General features: G+C 33.7%; 2 protein-coding genes across 4 annotated transcripts in view; one reads left to right on the top strand and one right to left on the bottom strand.

Annotated features, from left to right (window-relative positions):
- The window catches only part of LOC131550816 (inhibitory synaptic factor 2A), a 48,459-nt gene extending 45,303 nt beyond the window's left edge, over positions 1 to 3,156 (top strand). For both annotated transcript variants that reach the window (XM_058793240.1, XM_058793239.1), the window contains one exon: positions 539 to 3,156. In XM_058793240.1, coding sequence (XP_058649223.1) covers positions 539 to 722 — 184 coding nt within the window. In that variant the 3' untranslated portion in view covers positions 723 to 3,156. The remainder of the gene's footprint in view (positions 1 to 538) is intronic.
- The window catches only part of dock1 (dedicator of cytokinesis 1), a 304,321-nt gene that overhangs the window by 176,262 nt on the left and 106,394 nt on the right, over positions 1 to 21,665 (bottom strand). For both annotated transcript variants that reach the window (XM_058793231.1, XM_058793232.1), the window contains exons 26-27: positions 15,842 to 15,969; positions 12,788 to 12,883 (exon numbers count right to left, since the gene is read on the bottom strand). In XM_058793231.1, the coding sequence (XP_058649214.1) occupies positions 12,788 to 12,883; positions 15,842 to 15,969 (224 nt within the window). The remainder of the gene's footprint in view (positions 1 to 12,787; positions 12,884 to 15,841; positions 15,970 to 21,665) is intronic.

The raw sequence follows: 21,665 nt of genomic DNA, 5'->3' as shown, positions 1-21,665 counted from the left end.
AAAATGAACAATAATTGTAATAATACTAATAATAATTATTAAATAAATAATAATAATATTAATCATCATCACCATCATCATGGTCTAAAATCCGCTTAATTTTCTTTACAAAATATATACAAATTCATACTTTTTTACATTTTATACTTATATTGGAGTGAAATGAGAAGGTATTTTATTGAAGCTATCTGTCTATCAGTCAGTATGACCTTTAGTAACCTAATTGCATTGTCTCTGGTTACTTGTAAATACACATTCTTGATCTTACTGTGCACAATGCATCTCATTAAGAAAAAAAGTTAAATAATAGTCAAATATCAATTTAGACACTGTTTGCAGACTTGCAAGTAAGTCCTAAACCACATATTTAACTGATCCTGAAAATTCCTTTTGACTTACTATTAACACTTTTTTTCTGTTGATCTCAAGACTGAAAGCATGTATTGTGTGTTGCTCAGCACATCTGACTCTCTCTCTGTAGTGTGCATGTACAGTATTACTGTTCTGAACCTGCCTTTGTTTTGTCTCTGTGCTGCAGCGTGGAGCTGGACTTTAAACTGCAGGAAGATAAGCTCCAGCCTCTGATGAAGAGACTGTGTCCCACGGACGAGTCCCCGTTCCCCCCTCTGCCGTATCCTCAGGAGACCATCGGCTCCACGCCCAAACGCAAGTCCAAAGCGGAGGCCAAGAAACACGCACGCTGGAAACTCTGGTTTCTGTGACCGCAGGATTACACACAACTGACCATCATATTTTCAGTACAGGAGTTTAGCGACAGAAGCATCTGTTCACTTGATTTGTTTTTTGATCAGGATGATTCAGGAAAATCCTATCAGATTGTTTTGGTTTTTTTGGCCCTTTTGGTACTTTATGGACACGAGTACTGAACTAGGTTTGGAAATACCGCAGCTAGTATTAATAAAAAAAATAAATAAATAATAATAATAATATATAAATAAATATATATAAATATATTTATTTATTTATTTAACAGATTTTGGGAATTTTCTCCTGGAAAAAAGAAATGATGAGACTATTTCCCTCATGCAGAGTGTGAAATTATTTTAAACTGGATCAATAACAAATCTTGCTTTTTGGTCATCATCCTGTTAATTTGGTTTGGGAAATCAGGAGGATTTAAAACACGGACAGTACACAAGCTTTTCATTTCAGTCTTCTCTTCCTCATGGAAAATCGCAGCATTAAACAGAAGCACAACTCTTCAGATGCACTGGATGATGTTTCTAACTGAGGACTTCACGGATCTTACCAGATATCGAGAATGGAAAATTTACCAGAGGATGTAATTATTCACAGCCCGAACCGGCGAAGTCACAACAAACGCATTACATGGGATTTATATGGAAATAATCTTACAAGCCTCTGTGAATTCATATAAACTTTCATATAATATTATTACCACGAAAAAGAAAAAAGAAAAAAGAAAAAAAGTATGACTTATTTTTCTAGATTCGTAATAATCACAGATTTTCTAGATGCACTATATATGTATAAACTTCTCACTTATTGGATTATTGAAATTATAAGAAGCATTTTCAACTCTGTTCATTTAAAATGATTTCACTTCAAATAATCTTCTATAGAGTGCATTAGTTCCGCTCACTATTTCAGCAGCATTGGTTCTGGAAGTATTTCTTCCATTCATTTTTCCCATAAGGATTTTTTTTATTTATTTATTTTTTATTTTTTTAAGTATTTGTTAGTGTTGTGAGCCATGAACCAGCTACGAGGTGAATCGCAACATTACAATCTATGATTTGATGCAAGTATTTGAAAATGAGACAAAAAGACAAAAGGTACAAGACTGTGTACTTAACAGCTGTAGTGAGAGGGAAAACTACAATCCTGTGAACCACTGAAAATGACAATCAAATTAAAAATGGCGGACAAATATAAAACTATCCATTTAAGGCTGATTGAATAAACTGAAACAATATATTTTAAGTTCAGTCCTCGTTTGATGCTATTTGCTCACTGCGACTCTCTGATGGGCGGAATTTTCTGTACAGCATCATAGGTAATGTAGTTTTTCACCAGGGATTCGACTACTAAACATGATTATTTAAAGTATACTAGTTGAAATAATGCGACCTGAAGGCTTCAACAAAAGCATATATCATTAATTAAAAACCTTGGCTCTCACAGTAGTTATGTCTTTAATAAGCTATTGTTAAAAATCTATTTCCCTATGGAGAAAATGAACTGCATTTTTACTTCTGGAACCTGACTGTTGCACTCTATTACAACTAATGGCATAATCATGGAAACAACAGTGAACGTTCACCTTTCTGTGATAGGAAGTCATGTGATACAGTCATCGTAAAGCTGCGCTCACACAAGATAGTGATGAACACTGATCTGCAATATAGGAACAAAAAAAAAATGTTTGGCCAATACAGGATCTAAATGTCTCTGTAAATGAGCTGTTGGTGCAATATAAAATAGCAAGCTGCAGGCTTGGAAATTACATTATATTTCTATTTTATTGTTTTCAATTTATTTTGAATGTATATTTACAGAATCCCTAGAGTGTGACATCACATCCTGTCTGTGAACGCACTCTCTACACCTGCACTGAACACTCAAACAATGTTCCTGCTATGAAAATGACGAGGAACATCAGAGCAAATCAGATAAACTGGAGCGTGTGTCTCGGGTCTGAGAGAGTAATGAGAGCAGCTCAGTTTGTCTTCAGCGTTCAGAAAGACTGCCCGGAACGGAGAGAAATTTAGAAATTTCGTCACAGGTAAAGAAAAACACGTTCAAGAGATACTTCAACAGAGAAATAGAAACGATAGATTGCATAAAGAAAATGAAGTGAAAAATGAAATGACCTATTTTTTAATGACATTATTATTTTTTATAACAATTAAACAGATTTTACCCAGAATTCTCATTACCTTAATTAATACATTCATATTTAACAAATGAATCTAATTATATCTAATACACACACATACATACATATATATATATATATATATATATATGGGTAGTTGACGTATCAATGTGTCCTATGGTGTAAAAGCAAAGATGTAAAAAAAACAACAACAAAAAAACACCTAACACTGAAGATAAACCTCTCATGCTATTTGTAACTAAGAAAGAAGATACATTTTTCTCATAGCATTTGTATGTTAAGTGTTTTTCCCACATTTTTGCTAATGTCACACCATAGGACACGGTCCAATTTTTGTTAACTACCCATATATACATATATATATATATACATACATATATATATATATATATATCTATATCTCTATATATATATCTATATATCTATATATATCTATATATATCTATATATATCTATATATATATATATCTATATATATCTATATCTATATATATCTATATATATCTATATATATATATATATATATAGTGATTTATATGCATTACCGTAATGAGTATTGCAGGGGAAAATATGCTTAATTGTAAATTAAATGTCAGTACAAAAGTTCTTGAACATAAGAACTTGAACATTCTTGAACTTAAGCTAAATAAAAGTTATTTCTTTTTTAACCTTGATTTTAGAGAGAATAATACACATCTTTGTTATTAAAATTTACTCATATGGCCAAAATACAGAGAGAGATGAAGAAAAAAGAAAAAAAGAAAAATGAGAATCCCAGAAACCTCATGTCATTTTTAGGTCAAGCACTGTTAACATCTCTCAGCTTTAGCTGACACACTGACAGTCTACAGGGAGAAAACACCTCGTTCTTCTCACGTACCGCCGTCTGTGTGATTTGCTACAATACCACTGCACCTGGAAATGCCAAACACACAGCTCAGATACATTAACGAGTTGTTCGGTCTGGTTCTGTATGCACAACGTGGATTAAATTAACACTACCAGCTACTGAAATGCAATGCACAGAACAGTGTGTACAGAACCAGAGTGAAAACCATACTGAAAATCACACATCCCTTTTTAGAAAGACAATTTAAGTGATCAAAATATCTAGCAAAACAGGTTAAAATCATCTCCAACGATACTGATCTCAGCCCCCAGAATGACATCACAAGAGCAAAGCATTCTGGGAATGTGACAGCAGAGGCCAAAAACAGCATGTCATCTGCAGATATGTGCCAAAGTCTTTTAAAAAGGGCAAAACACTCCACTTGACTGACAAAAAAAAAAAAACACAGCATTCCACTGAATTCACTCTCCATTTTGGCAACTTCAGAAACACAATTCAAGCTCCTCTCGTTTCACAACAGTTGTGATTCTCAATAGCTCTACTGTAGCCTATGATTAGATGTTTTCTGTTCCTTAAAAAAAAAGTGCAATTGATTTATTATGTGCAATATTGTGTATTTTATACAGTTTTTAAAACTATTTACTATACAAATAAAACTTGAAAAAATACAAAGAGAGGCTCTGAGTCTGTCTGATGCTTCAGCGCACTCACTTCTGAATGTATAATGCATTTTATCCATAGGCATGTAAAAAAAAAAAAAAAATTACATAAATAGATAAGTAAAAAAATACTTATATACAGTGTTGGGTGTAATGCGTTACTAAGTAAAGCGTTACTGTAATTAAATTAGGCCTACTTATCCACTGAAAAAGTAAAGTAAGGGATTACTGTTAATTTTTAGGTAATTTAATTACAGTTACTTATAAAGTACTTGCGTTACATACACTAAATAATTTCAACAGTTCTAAAATCAATATTGAATTTGAAATCTAAATTTACCATCTAAAGATAAAATTGAATGCAGCGGCGTTAACCCTCCGCGCGCCGGTTCGTTCACTTTCAGATTTCCCTGATTCACAGAGAAACCTTAAATACTCAGATACATAGGGTTGCCAACCGTCCCGTATTAGCCGAGACCGTGCTGCCGCGACTGAGAGCGGCTCGCGGTGTTTAGTGTCCCGCAGCAGCAGCGAGAGCAAGTGACTTCAGCGCAGCTGAAGAGTTCTGCGTTCAAATGCACGCAATAGCCTGAAGCTTGCCGCAAAGCCCCAGCAAACATGACCATGAATGTGTCCGCGGGAAATAGTAAGGACATATTTGAATTATTTAATAAACTATGTTTTCTGAGTCCGTGTCGCAAGGATGAAGTTGCTGATCCTGACTCGCCGTCTCCTCATTAGACGCGCCTTTAGAGAGAAATGAATCTTTATTGTTTATGATTAAGATTATAATAAAACTTTGTTTTCGATTTTTTTTTTCGTTACGTGATAATTTAAAGCTTTCTATAGATATATTTATCATGTCTGTGAGGCATGTATTCGCTCAGCTTCGGTTCGTTTTTGTGAAGCGCTCCTGTTCAAGACGAGACAAGACGAAAACTCATCATGTTTGTTTTCTTTGTTTAATAAAAGCACAACCTTTTGTTGATATTGTGAGTGCACACAAATAAAAGTAGACCCTTTACAGTTCCGAATGATGTATTACTCTTACCTTTATCAGAAGAAAAAAAAAAAAAAAAGACGGCGTAGGCTATTTTAAGTTGTTTCCACTGAAAAAATGCAAGTGGTTTCCCTGCTGCCTCCATGTCCTGCAGAGCGCGCTTTAGCTTCCACTCTCCGCACAAACTTGGATATAGGCTAGCACACATTATTATTATAGTGCAGGTTTAACGTTTAAACATTATTATATGCTTGAACTGTTTTAGTATATCTATAGATTTTATTTTAGGCAAGTCGAGATGATTTGAGAAGGCTAAATTGATCAAACATAGGCTATGATCAGCTCACTGTATGCTGCTGGCCGCTTGATCGTTATACATTATATAAAACTTATATTCAACGAACAAAAATACTCCAAACGTTTTTCTAAATTAACAATGAAAAAAAAAGTATCATTTCTGTAATTTATTATTACCTACATTAGTTAACGTGTTATTTTTACATAAACCTGTATAGATTTTACTAGTTGGGCTTTTCATGAACATCTTACCAAACTGAAATGTATTGTTTAACTTTTAAGCTTTTTTGTTATTCAGATATTTTGCAGAGTATTTATATTTGTTAACCAAAGAAGGTTAAGTATTAAAGTTGTGTTAAATCTAAAAGGCTAAACTATTCTATGTTTGACTCAAATTGAAAGCATAAACAGTTTAATTTCTATTAAGGTTTATAAGGATTTTAAGATGTAGCCTAATTAGTAATTTGAATAATTAAGTTACTTATTGAGTAACTAAGTTACTTTTCAGACAGAGTAATCAGTAAAGTAATTTAAATACAATATCGATGATGTAATTAGTAATTGTAATTAATTACTTTTTGAAAGTAACTTACCCAACACTGCTTATATATAGCATTTTATTCAAAGCAAAAATAGTATTTGGAGTAGAAACAAATGATTAATTAATATTACATATGATATAAAACTGTCAATTTATCCACTTTTATGAGGGAAGAAAGAAACTGTTTAACTGAGGTAAACATTAATCAAGCTCAACTGGCCTGAGGGGAAAAAAACACTCCAAAACTTAATGGTAACAGTGAGTTTTCAATGGTGGTCTCACATCAGGATTGTGTAATGTTGTATTTCACTGGAAATTTGGTTTTTGATCCCAGAGACCCCTACTGTTGCATTGCAGACGCTAATTGCTGGAATGTAATTATGTGAGAAAAGCAGCTTTAGATTCTAAAGGAAGTGAGATCTGTTCCCCATCAGGTTCACCATTCTTCCACCCAGATTACACTGGATAATATTAAACCCACTGCAGCGATCCAGGAGCAGCAGGGAGAAAATAAATAAGTATAAAAATACAGACCCCATGACTACGATTCACTCCAGATGGCAACAGTAAGTTCATGGGATTGATTCTGTGGAAATACTTAATATTAGTACAAAGCCTGATGTGAGGATCAAGATAAACAAATTAACAATTTAAAAAAAAAAAAAAAAAAAGTAAAGAAAAAGAGAAATGGAATGGAAAAAAAGTCTATGTGGACATTGAATTTATTAGATAAAATAAAATGATAAAATAGTTTAAATTAATTTTTTTTTTAAAGAAAATGACCAGGTGATTTATAGTTAACTAAAGTTAAATCAATTATTTTATTTACTACACTTTGAATAGGAAAAAGAAGCCAATATAGATATTGATGTAATTGTGCATTCTCAATTTAAAATCAGATCAAATCAAAAGAAAGCCATTTGAGCAAATATATTATATATATTTTTAAAAAACAGTCCTACTACACTTTAAAGCAGTTTAAAGCAGAAACCTGCATTAAGCCACTTTTTTTTTTTTTTCAATGAGATAATGTTCCTTTTCGAAGGGATCCTCAATGTATTTCTCTCCCTCACTTTCTTTCCCAGCAGCAAAGCAAAATAGAGTTATAAAAATTCTCCAGGTCACAATGAAGGAGTGCGTGCGTGTTTCTATGTTTATTAAGCAGGGAATTCCCATGCATGCTTGCAGTGGCAACCGTTCGGTATTTCCCATGCGAGAGAGTTTGGAAAAACTCATCTGAAAAGCACTTAAAAGGTGGACAGTCAGCAAAAACCTACAGATAGAAATAAATCAATCCGAAGAGCCTCTCTATCATCACAAATGTATATTTAATGCAGAGAGAATGTGGTGAGAATGTAAATCTAGGAGGGTTTTGCTGCACTGATGCTGCAGACTGCACCTGCCGTCAGTCCTGCAATGTCAATCAAACAGAGCAGCCAATCAAAAGCCTGCTTCCTTCACCTGATCCCTCCTACTGCAGAGGAATGGGAGGAGCTAAAATACTCAAGCACAGATCCTGACAATGAGAGGAAAACCCTCCTGAATGCTACAGATGAGATTTATAAAGCTCTTGAATGCAAGACAAGCAGAGAAAAGACAAAAACACTAACAGAGGATTATAAAAACTGGAGTGCTCCTCCAGATCTTGTCATCTGATCATGCAATACTCACTATATATGCAAAATATGATGCTATAGAGGTTGTTCTGAGTGGTTTTTAGCATCATGCTATGCATGTAAAGTGTTCTAGATGGTTAAACATGGCATTGCTAAGTGGTTGCTAATGTATATTAGTTGAAAAATATAAAAATAGCTCCCTTAGGTCTCAAAGACATTCTGTAATTGGGTTCCTCCTTTATTCATGGGACCTTTAGACTCTTATTTCACTGTCAAAGAGTAAATACAAGCCTCTCCTCTGCTGCATGATGAGACGTGTCAGTCGCAGTCGATAATTAATCGATAAACATCTGTAGGATTCAGACTTTTTGAAGTTTAAGAATAATTTTTAACTGGACTTGCTTTACTGTAAGTGCACATCTGCATGCAGGACGTGTGTGTGTGTGTGTGTGTGCGTGCTGCTGATCAGTCTCATTTAAATTCTACACTCACATCCAGCAAAACCACAGAGAAAAGTTAATGCATAAATCTGAATCCAAGCAACAGATCCCTGACGAACAAGGTCAGTGTGAGAGAGCCGCCCACAGAGAGCAAACACACACACACACACACACACACACACACACACACACACACTCGCACGCACACATAAACTCTAAATGTACTATCAATCTGCACAATCCAACTGAATCTGCAGAACATGCATTCTTAAACATGCTAATACATAAAAGACATAGCTTCAACCACAAGGATATCATAGTTCTGAGACCTTCAAATATTGACATAGAGCATTAAATAATGACATGTTTGCATAATTATAAAGCAGGGGCTGGGATTCTTTGGCGATGCTGTAAAATGGCATAAATTGAAGGGCTTTTTTTCATGATTTGTCAAGCAATATTTTAAGCTATTTTATAGCCAATTAACTAAATTTTAACCAAGAATTAGTCTATTAAAAACACAAGAATAATTAACTGTCAATTTTATGCATCAATTTAACAGATTAATGTTAAATAACAAATGCATACTTAAAAAGAATAATAATAATAATAATAATAATAAATTCATGCAACCAACAGAGGAGCTAGCAATGCCAAGATCATGGGTTTGATTCCCAGGGAATGCATAAGCTGAAAAAGCCATTTATAGCCAATTAGATTCAAAATGATTAAATTTAAATTTAATCAAGAAATAAAAACCCTTATTAAAAATAATCATGTTTTTAGAACTGCTTTCCAGCAAATGAACACAAGAATAGTTACTTATCATTGTGATGTATCAACATAATTAATGCATACTAAATATAGTAAAAGCATTCTTTAAAAAAAAGTTCTAGTATCTCAAACAGTAGAGCATGGCACTAGCAACACTAAGGTCATGGGTTTGATTCCCAGGGAATGCATGAACTGAAGTCATTTTCAGTTCATAGCATTCTCCTTTGCTTGATCACAAGAATATTTATTTATATCTTTTTATGCACTGATATAACAAATGCACACTAAATATAACAAATACTAAAAAAAGCTCAAATAGTATGGTGCAGGGTGCCAGCAACACCAAAGTCACGGGTTCAATTCCCAAAAAATCAATGAATTGAAAATGCAAGTCAATTGGATAAAAGCGTCTGCGAAAATGCATAAATGTGAAAGTAATAAACATTCACCTACATACAAATGACAAAAATCATGTACAGACTTGTGTAAACATTTACTGATGATGCAAAAGAATCAAAGATTCGATTCAATGAAACTGAATCAATTCACAGAAGAGCCATTAAGGGGCCGTTTACACGACAACGTTTTCAGCCAAAAACTGGAAACTTTTTATGCGTTTTGCCTGTTCGTTTACAGTTAGCTTTTGAAAACGCTGCCATTGTCGTTTCCGTGTAAACACCCAATATGGGAATCTTTGAAAACGGTGACGTCACTTCCCTAGAGGTATTGTTTACTTCCACAGAAGAAGATGGTACTGTTTACTAGGTGACAGCACCAACTACTGGCCTGGCATACGTAATACAGCGTTTTTGGCCGTTTTCGCGGATGTGTGTAAACACGAATCATTTTGAAAACGTTGTCGTGTATGGGTGATTCTTAGACTATGGGCACTTTTATGTTCTTTGGTCATATTTTTAAAAATACATATAATTTTGGACAAATTCCTCTTTCTTTGTCAAACTAACAATAAAATGACCTTAAAAACTTTTTACTACCTTTCTATTATGATTTTTTCATACTTTTCAACCTCCTTATAGGTGTCAAAGTCACTGTTTTCTTGTCGCACACCCAGACTTTTAAACTTCAATTAAAATACAGTTCAAAAATATGACTTATCTGGTAACTATTAATGTACCTGAATTAAGCACTAGTAAAATAATTAAAATACATTATAGTATTTAATGTGAGACCACTATCAATATTACTTTTTATACAAAATATAGCTGTCGTACAGTATTGGTGTCATTTCCACCACAACACCGTAATGTCCCTTTAAAAAGTTTATGTGAAAGATTGTTTAGGTGGTTTCTATGGAAATGTTCAGTGACATCAGAGCACATGTTGGACATGGAGGGAATTTAAATTTTCATCAACAACATATGAAGAAAAATCAACGTAAATATTACTTGATCAGTTAATATATTTATTCTACGTCATTTCCAAACATGCTGTACCTTCAAGGGTGTTTTTAAAAAGCTAAACATTTTAAGTTAAATAAGAGTATTTTGCATACATGAAATACTAAGTATTAATTCAAAGCTAATCAGTGAAGCTATCTTCCATTTTTTTCACAAAAAACTACAGAAATATCATTTCCACCACATTGCCTCTATGGTGGAAATGACATTTATGGTTACAAAGTACAATTCATATGTTTAATGACTTTGTGAATTGAGTTTAATGAGTTTAAATATATCTCTGCTGTTTCTCTATATTCACGTTAATTCATTGTCATTTCCACAACACCCTGTCATTTCCACCGCCACACATTTTGAACGTGACTTTTGAACAAGTTTTTTTTATTCAACTTCACAAGGCTAAAAAAAGTGTCCCTAGTTGAAGAAATGCCCTTATATGTGAAACTTTTTAAAAACACAAGGGATAAACTTTTCCGTTTTTGACTACATCGTTGTCGTGTAAACGTAGCCTAAAATGTCTTAATTCTCTCATACTCACAAGTCAGAATGAAACCAGTTTTACTGCAGTCTAATAATCAGTTTTCATAAATGTTGGATATTTCACACAGCCCTCTTCCCGGCAGATGTGCTCGGCTTGGCACACGACTGCACTGCATAAGACAGAGGGATTTACTGCAAAGGTCAGCAGAGTACATGTACCCTGAGAGCGATGAATGGGCATTATATGACTACACCATTAGGGCCTGAGCATCTGGAGTTTAGAGACCTTTTAACATAAGCTCAGAAGAAAGAAGAGGCATAAATCAGAGGTCAGTTCTATAGTAACACAGAGCGTCCACAGACCTACTTGCTGAACTCTAGAGGAGAGAGAATGATGGTGGGGTAATAATAGACAAAGGTAGGAAAGTATTTCAGCGGCACATCTGTGATCAAGCGTCAATCTCTAGAGAGTTTCACACCGTAAACATGCTGGTGAAATGCTGCCAATTCAGCTCCAGCAATCTGATGACTTAAGGACTGTAACATTAGTGGAAAAGCGCAGCACTGATGCTACATGTTTGGAGGTTAGAACATATAGATGTCTGAAACAGCTGATGCAAAATTACACTATGCCAATTACTTGTGTAATAGCAGTAGTGAACTATATTCACAGCACAACTGCTAAGTAAAATTGATTGCATGGTTTGAATATACAAATTATTTATATTTTAATATTTAAAAAAAAAAAATATATATATATATATATATATATATATATATATATATATATATAATTTTTAAATATTAAAATGTGTGTAATTTTGCATCAGCTGCTTCAGACATCTATATGTTCTAACCTCCAAACATGTAGCATTATATACATACACACATACAATATATTGTATATGTGTATGTATATAATTTCAATATTCTCAATTTATTTTCCAACTTTCATGGTCTGTCTTTGGTGCTTTTGCATCTTTTTTGACACTTGAAAGCTCTATTCTTCAATAACTATAATTGCTATTATAAGGGTTTGGAGTGAAATGAAGACTAGTAAAGGATGAGAAAATATTAATTTCTGGTGCACTATTCCTTTAAACACAAACACAGGTGTACAGAGGTCGAGGAAGAGAGATGTTTAGCATGCATATGGAGAGATGTGGCTGTAAAAGTCAAGGACAGCCACTATCAGCATATCTGCACTGGCGGCAACCTGAAGCTCTCTGACTACCAGATCTCAGATCAACTCGGACAGGATGAAGATGAACAACAGCAAACTAAAGCAATGTGCGCTTCTGTAATCACAGGAGCTGTAAATGCAGTGCCAAAAGATGCTGCACATTCCCACCATCTGCTCAAAATCAAATCAACACTAACAAACCAACAGTGATAAAACACTGAGAAATATTTACACCACACACAAATGCACTGGCTCAGCCAATGGTTTGAGTTTGGGGACAGGGCTAGGAGTTTCCCGACCAATGAGTGAGAGTGTGTTTGGGAAACCTGTTTGAAAACAGACATTATTCACAGAAACGGCACACTTTAATGTGTTAAATGTTCAATGTGTTCTTTTTCTGTCCAGACCACAAAAACTATGAGGATTTGAGTTGGATATGCCAAAAAAAAAAAATGGATTTTTGCTGCCTGTCTGAACAAAGCCTGGCTGTGAGCGCGTGTGTGTATTTGTGGAGCCATCTGAGGATTGCAGACAGCAGCCCGATCGCACTGCTGTGGCAGAACACACTGTTACTAAACACAGACACAGGATACCCAAAAACTCAGCACATCCCAGAGGAACAGCCCTGTGACTGAGCGAAAAGCTTACTATGAGAAGAGAGTCTCGGCCCATGGAGATCACCGTCCTGTTTACCGTCCTCAGCAGCTTCTCCATGATAATCTGGACGTGCCACTGCGTCGGGCCCTAAAACCACAAATAAATCATTTATCCACACAAGACAACATTTTCAGAACAAACAGCAACTAAGACAGTTTCAAGAAGTTATTCACCATTAATCTGGAATTGCAATATAATACATGATTTAAATCAATGTGCATGAACGATAATCTTAACCTTGCTGATATAGGTCTAAGTAATGAGCGACTGAAATCAGTAGTTAAAATACATGGTGTCTATTTAAGGAAACAACCGTCACAACTTCATGCCAGTGAAAAATGTCAAAAGTTTATCTTGGATTATCTAGGATAGAAATAATGCCTCATCCACATTATCTGGGATAAAAACATATATATATTCTCTTAATAATTAGGGCTGTCAATTTAGGCCACGCTAATGTGGGGCATGACAATGTGTTTAGAAATTAAATAACTTTTCAAATGCATTTTGTCGATTCAATGACTTCCTCATTTGACACAAAGTCTAAAATTAAAGAAAATTATTAAAAGTATTTAATTAAAATTAGTACATTTTCTCATAAGGGGAAAAATATATATTTTTAGTAAATACATAATTACTTCTGTCAGTTTAAGACATGTTCATGCAGGACATGGCCTTGTGTTTATAAAACAAATTATATTTTACATTTTAATGCATATTTAATAATTCTCTCATTTGAAAAACGGAGTAGATTTTCCTCACCAAATGATGATACATGCAATTATTCAGGATTAATTTGATTTATTAAAATAGCATGTCAATTTATTTGAACAAACGAACGAACGAAATCACAAATTAACAAATGAACGAAAGAAACTTCATGGTCGGTGTGAAATGTTTATGGGCAGTAAATTGTGTTTTCTATTCAATATTGATTAATGCCGATCATAAAATATACAATTTATATTTGAAATATCTTTTGAATATTGATGCTAATAATTGTGTTGAAGTGAGTCAGTGCTGCAGGGAATCAGTGTGATCACGGTCTAACGCTGCTGGAGTCATGTTTACAAGGCAAAGTCAGATATACTGAATTACTAAGCACAGTAAAGAGATTTCTTCAAATTTAACTGGTGTTAAAGCAAACTGCATCAGATCCATCACCGCGAGCTGTCTCTCTGTGTGTGTGTTTGTTAGCGGGGATCCTGATACACTCACAGCAGATCGTTAATTATTAAACAAACTTTTCCAAGGTCCTCCTCAAAGGATGCTGCTGATCTCCAACCAGAGATGAGAGTAAAGGCCAATTCACACCGCACAGACAAACGCCAACAAACTAGTCTGTTGGAGTTTGTTGGATCAGTGTGTTACCCCTGTTGGCGTTGGTTGGAGTTTGTTTTGACCCGACTGAACATTCTTATAGATATAGGATTATCCATTGTCTCCCCAGTCAGTGAGAGTTGATCGGTGTCTGTTGGTGCAGTGTGAACATGACCGTTATTTTTCATAAGATTCTAAATCCAACGGCCAACTTGAGACAACTTGTTTGTTGGAGTTTGTCTGTGCGGTGTGAATTGGCCTTAAGAGAAAGAGAGCTCTGCGTTCGACTGTGACGTATGTATTATGCAACACACACGCACACACTCAATTAACATGCATATACACACACACACAAATAACGGTTTAAAGCAGTGGTTTTCAAACTTGTTCCTGAGGACCCACAGCTCTGCACATTTTGCATGTCTCCCTAATTTACACACCTGATCACCTTCAGATCATCAGCTCATTAGGAAAGAGCTCCATGTACTCCAATGAGTGAGTCAGATAAGGGAGACATGCAAACTGTGCAGAGCTGTGGGTCCCGAGGAACAGGATTGAAAATCACTGGTTTAAAGGATGCTTCATCCACAACACCAGGAAGTGAGGAAATCAGTGACGCCCATTCATCCGTGTGTAAAGCAACAATTATTGTAGTGTCTTCTAGACACTAATATAGTTTTTATTAATATTTTGAATGACTTTATTTTTCTAATTTAAATTTAAATTCATATTTCCAATTAAATTTTAGTAATTGTTATTTTTATTAAATAATTTTTTTAACTTTAGTACATTTAATTTTTAATATTTTCTGCATTTCTATTAATTTTAGATTAAGTTTATTCACTTTGTTGTGTTTGTCATTTTAATAGTTACATTTTTTAATGTCTATACAGTTTACAGTATATACATTTTTTATTTCAGTTTTAGTTATTTTAGTACATTTCATTTTTTTTTTTATATCCTCTGCTTTCATTTTATTTATTGTTTTTCTTTCAGTTTGTGTTTTGGTTATTTTAGTACATCAAGATAAACTAAATGAAAATGAGAAATGCTGGCTTGGAAACTAGCTGAAATAAAATACATTTAGGTTTTTAATAAAGTTAGGGGTTTTTTTTACATTTCATTAAGTTAACCATAATAACCCTGGTGTAAAGATGGGAACAAAGAACCAAAGTAAAGGCAAGAGAGTTTAATGCACCGTTTACTGTGCAGTATTTCATTGATCTATCATTCAAAACCACTCAATATACTAAATGCACCTGCCTAAAATTCTGTATGCAAATGAGGTTGTTTAAAAAAATGCACTTATTCTAAAAGTAGTGCTAAAGGACATTTCATTTAACAGATGGTATGGAAGTTTTCTATTGATCATGACGGCAGTAATTGATCAAATGACAGAGAAGAGAGCAGCGAGTCTGGATATCTGCCCGGTTAAAACACAGTTGAGTGCCGTAGAAGCCAATTAACAGTCAGAACACGAGCCAAAAATTAATTAACCGTAATTAAATAAACTCACATCTCTGAGCGGGTCACATACAGGTCACAAAAGTTGAAGGATGTGACATGGCATAAACACAGATTTGCCTTTCAGTGAATACTTCACTTTAGGAGGCTTTGCTTTTCCATTTTGGGGTGAACTACTGCTTTAAGAAGCAGAGAGCTGTCTGTGTGTGTGTATGTGTGTGTGTGTGTGTGTGTGTGTGTGTGTGTGTGTGTGTTTCTCACCACGTCTTTCCTGTAAAGCACCTCCAGGACGTTGCTGAGCAGTTGGCAGCAGGAGTCCAGCTCCTCATGATTCTCCAGGTGAAGTTTGAGCTGCTCCGTCATCAAAGGCAACAGGATCTCTCTACAGTCTACACACACACACACACACAAACACGCAGCAGGTGAAATAATCTCTTTACACCCTGAAGTGAGCAAACCCGCAGACATGAAATATAAAATATCAGCCTACTAGCCAACCTGTTTTTTAAAGCAATAAATAATTAACTACAGACCACACTGAAAACACGAAAATCTAAATTTTTCAAAACCACAAAATTTTATTTTACATTTAAAACAATCTAAACAAATAAGTCACATTACATAAAATAAACAAGTAATATTTAGTCTTCTGCACTAAAGCTTCCCGAATGTAAGCAAATGACTTCATGAAAATGTATATTCATCATGATAATTTATATAATAACAGATTTGTAAATGAAGAATTTAAAAAAAAAAAATTACTTTATTAAAAATTCTAAATAAAAGTCAGATGACACTGAAAACATGAAAATCTAAATCTTTTTAAAACCACAAAATCAAGTTAGAAAATAATATATAAATAATTTGTAATAAAAATGAAAATAATAGAGTTGAAAACAATGTATTTAAAAAATTTTTTTTTATTAAATTCTCAAATTAAAAAGAACAAATAAATGAATAGACAAAATCAAGTTTGTCAAAACAAAAGGGTAAAAAAAAAAAAAAAGTTGCATAACACTAAACTAGTATTTAAGATTCTTCTCTATTTGTAGACGACTAACCAAATGTAAATAAATGAGTGTCAATGATTATGATCATTTCTAATAAATAAAGTTGAAAGAGCTAAATTTAAAAGACCAGTTCTTTTATTAAAAATTATAAATAAAAACTGAACAAATACATTAATAGATCATACTGAAAATCAAAATCCTTTTAAAACAACAAAATAAAAAATAAAATAAAAAAGGTATAACACTAAAAATAAATATTTGTGTCTTTTTGTAGGTGACTAACCAAATGTGAGAAAATGAGTGTCACTGATTATAATAATTTGTAATTGTAAAAGAAAAATAAATAAAAATACATGTGAACATGCTGAAATTAAAAGAACTGACTATTTTTATGAAAAATACAAACAAACAAAACAAGTGTTTGTACTGTAAATTGTCAAGGCAATCACTTGGGAACACTTGATTTCAAAATGGCCCAATAGTTTCTGATGAAAAGTCTCAACTAGACATCTCTATCCTCGCAGAAGACAGCAAACTCTCTCTCACACACACACGAAAGTAACATCTGCTCCATAACTACAGGGGAAGAAATCAAATAAATGCCATACAAGCAATAAAACAGGACATGGGCGTGCCACATAATGTGTCAATCAGCGTGGGAGGCGGGGCTTTGCATGTGTGTGCGTGTGTGTGTGTGTGAGAGAGAGCGCGCTGAATCAATGTAAATCTGTTTTTCTTCAATGAAGAGTCATTACTGGAGCAAACACACACAGGAACTCCTGCTGGCCTCCTGAAAGCTCATTTATCATGCTGTTCAGGCCAGTTTAAACTCTCACAAATAAATCCACACTATCCTTTTACGACCGCATGCACAATACGCTTATGCATTAAATAACTGACCTGCCAGTGAACTCTGTGACGGCACTTCACCAGGCAGAATTAAAATCAGGGTCACAGTAGAATAAATCACAGCGTCTGACATCAGCAGCGAGCCGGCTTTCCTCAAATGAGGCCTGACTTCTGATTTCCTTCATTTTACTCAACACAGACAAACTTTGCACAAGTTATTCCAGGACAGAAGTCTGAGATTCCCAGGACGCGTCAAACACACAGCTACAAACAACGCCAACAAACACAGCCATTTATTTCAATAGATTTCTTGTACTCTAGATGGTTTTTAATGCATCGACTAGTAAAGAAAAGTGCTGGCAATCTCAAGGTCATGATTGTAACTCCCAGAAAACACAAATGCTTATAAGAAATGTTATATATCTGCCAAATGAAAACATTTTAAAGAAAAAGCTTAACAAAAAGTCTAGACTCATCCTCAGATACACACTGCAAATAAAAATGGAAAAAGCAGTTTCAAAATTGGCTTCAATCTGATTAAATGTCTTTAAAGCAATTTTCAGGAGTTGGTGCACAAGCTTTTAAAGCCTACTGAGCAAAAAAAATAAAATAAATTAACAAAAAAAATTCTCTTTTTAAAAAGTACCAAGCTGAAACCATGCACATTCAGATAAACAACTAACTGTTGAATTTTAAGTTTCTACATTTATGGTTTTCCTGTTTTTTTTTTTTTTTTAATTTATGCAGAGATATGTTAATAATTAATGCATATTATATGACTTGCTAGAATATTTGATTCTGATCTTGGTAATCTGTGGTCAAATGTTTCCACATTCTCTCTTTTCTTGGATTATAAAAGAATTTAAACAAACTTCAACTGCTTATTACTATTATTATTATTATTATTATTATTATTATTATATTTATTTTTTATTTTTGGAAATATGTGGTAATAAACTGCATATTTTTTTCAGTGAGTTATCACTGTTGAATTGTGGCATGAAGGATTTTACATTTAATGGTCTCTAAACATCACAATATATAAATAAAAAATAAATAAAAAGAAAAACAAAAAGATAAAGATAAATAAATGCATGAATGATTTTTTTTTTTTAAGTAAAACAATTAATTCAATAAATATACATAAATCAAAAATGTAACAAATGAATAAACAAATGCATAAAAATAAACAAACAAACAAATAAATAAATGCATAAATAAATAATTGCATAAATGAATTAATCAATCAATTGTTAGTACAAACAATTGTACTAATGTAAATGTACATTAGCCACTTTTAAATCCAGACTCAAAACTCATCTGTTTAGCTGTGCATTTGTTGAATGAGCACTGTGCTACGTCCGAACTGATTGCTCTATGTATAATCACTTTCTATTCTTAAATGTTTTAAATTCTTTTAAAATCAATTATTAAATCACTTTGTTTTTATTGTTGTGATTATTATTACTTTTAATTTTTTTATTATTTCTTATTTCCTTTTATGTAAAGCACTTTGAATTACCATTGTGTATGAAATGTGCTATATAAATAAACTTGCCTTGCCTTACAAAGGCATGGTCACTGTGAAGGAAATAAATGCAAAGATCAATCTGCAGGTTCATTTGAACTCAGGGGGGTCCAGTCAACACACACAGAGTGCTAGATCTCTTTCATAAGAGCAGATTTTCCTTCGTTACCGTCATAAAATGCAAAAGAAGAACCAGCAGACGCTGTTTTCACACTCCTGTTCAGTTCAGTTGGACCGAAAAGATCAGTGAGTATAAAAAGTGTTTAAAGCAATGCATTTACAGCCTTTCAGATGAACGTCGATGGTACTCACAGTCGCATTACACAGCTAAAGACATTCATCCAGCGTCTGTGAGTTTAGAGAGGGAAAACAGGTTACAGCAGACACGGAGAGACTGACCCAAACCTCAGTGAGCAGCTTAACTCAGACATCGCCTACAGAACCACTGGCTCCTGTAATTAAAGATTCAGCAGACGAATCTCTTCTTTACATTAAGTTAAAGAAGCATTCGATAAAGACGGCCATTTAGAAGCAGTCATCCTTGCTCACTTTCAGTTTTGTGTCTGACTTTTGAGGATATTGCAGTTGTTGAAAATGCATATGGAGACGCATCAAATTCTGAAAATATTCTGTATCATAAGAAAGCCGGATTAAGTGCTCTAATGTTTGGAACGGCTTTCACACAAGCGCAATGGAGCCTTAAAATACCATCTAGGTAGGCACCACACTAGGTTTTGGGAACAGATTGAGGCTAGAAAGTGAGAGAGAGACCAAAGAAGAGAGAGAAAAGCATTGAATCTTCATCTTCAGGGGACCAAATTGAAATTGTAAAGCCAGGGAAAAGTTTAAATACATGATTCATCAGGGTTATTACTTACTGTAACAAAAATAACATAAATATATAAATAAAAAGAATAAAAAACAATAAAATAACTCATGCATAATTGTTCGAATAAATAAATGCATGTATAAATGCGTGAATAAGTGCATACATATATAAACAAATAAATAAAGGCTTTATGCTCCAAGTCAAAAGGCACAGTCTTTGTGAATTGGAGGATGATGAAGCTAATCATCACCCTATGTTTACTGGAGTGACATGCACATAATCACAGGCTTTATGTGGTCCACGATTTCACATTGACATTTGGCACCAATTTAAAGTCTACATTTTACATTTTCTGAAGAAAAATGTGATTGGTGCTTGACCTTTGTTCAGATCGGAAACCTCAAGAATGAGTGTTAGTAATAGTCATGCTCATCTTGAAAAACAACCATTAAAACTGCATATTAACATGCTGTCAAACAGAATTCAGAAATTAACTTCAAAATAATGCTCATTAGACAGAAATAAAAAGGCAAAATCCTCTGGAAACATGTCATTTGCGCGAGTCAACAATCATATGAAGTTTACATTAGCTAAATCTGTTTAGAATAAATGGAAGTTGACAAATCTGTGCTGAAGTGCAATGAACCACACACACACACACACACACATACATGCGCATAACTCAGAAAAACAACAAGAAGCGACACCAGCCGCGAGCGCTCAACACATTTGTTCAGGTTAGACAGGCCCGTAATTTATTCCAGTGGATCTGTTGGCATTGTAAAGCGTGTTCTGGAGGAATCAGCAGCCGCAAACACACTCTGAGACGAGCCGTCCTTCAGTGAGACACGACAAAAAGATCTACAGCTCAACAACTTCTCAAATCTCATTTTTCCACTACTACTGGTGCCAAAAACAATGGCCATAGTTTGAAAGGCCAGCGGCAGCTTTCAAAGCACTGCGACAGAGGTCTGAAAAAATGACAAACTCTATAAAAAATGTTTTTTTAAATGTGTCAACTAAATAACATTAGTATTATTAACCAGCTAACAAAAATAACAAAACAAAAAAAAAAATAGGATTGCTGGTCAAATCTTTATATTATATTGCATTATATTAAATTCATTGTACATGACAACTTCCAAAAATAGTAATAAAAAAAAAATAAAAAATTATTATTATAATTTAACAAACAAAATAGAATAAAATAAAAAATTCATCTAGGCATTTAAAGTTAACTAAATTATTTATTTAGTAAGGTCTGAACTGGAAAAATTAGCCCATGTAGACACTGACATACATATATACACACACACACACAGTACATATACACACATGTCAATGTGAAATCGTGGACCACAAAGCCTGTGATTATGTGCATGTCACTCCAGTAAAAATAGGCTGATGATTGGCTTCATCATCCTCCAATTCACAAAGACTGTGCCTTTTGACTTGGAGCATAAAGCCTTTATTTATTTGTTTATATATGTATACACTTATTCACGCATTTATATACGCATTTATTTATGCATTTTAATGCATAAATTGTTTCTACATGCATTTATTTATTCGAACATTTATGCATGCTTTATTTGTTTTGAAATTTTTATTTATATATTTATTTATTTAATTTTTGTTACAGTAAGTAATAACCCTGATGAATCATGTATTTAAACTTTTCCCTGGCTTTACAATTTCAATTTGGTCCCCTGAAGATGAAGATTCAATGCTTTTCTTTGGTCTGTCTATCTGTCTGTCTATCTATCTATCTATCCATCTATCTATCTATAGTAGTGGTACAACGGATCACAAAACTCACAGTTCGGATCATACTACGGATTTTGAGTCACGGATCGGATCATTTTTCGG

The sequence above is a fragment of the Onychostoma macrolepis genome, chromosome 12 (assembly GCF_012432095.1).
Source record: "Onychostoma macrolepis isolate SWU-2019 chromosome 12, ASM1243209v1, whole genome shotgun sequence".
In the NCBI taxonomy this organism is placed as follows: domain Eukaryota; kingdom Metazoa; phylum Chordata; class Actinopteri; order Cypriniformes; family Cyprinidae; genus Onychostoma; species Onychostoma macrolepis.
This window is presented reverse-complemented; position numbering and strand designations above follow the sequence as displayed.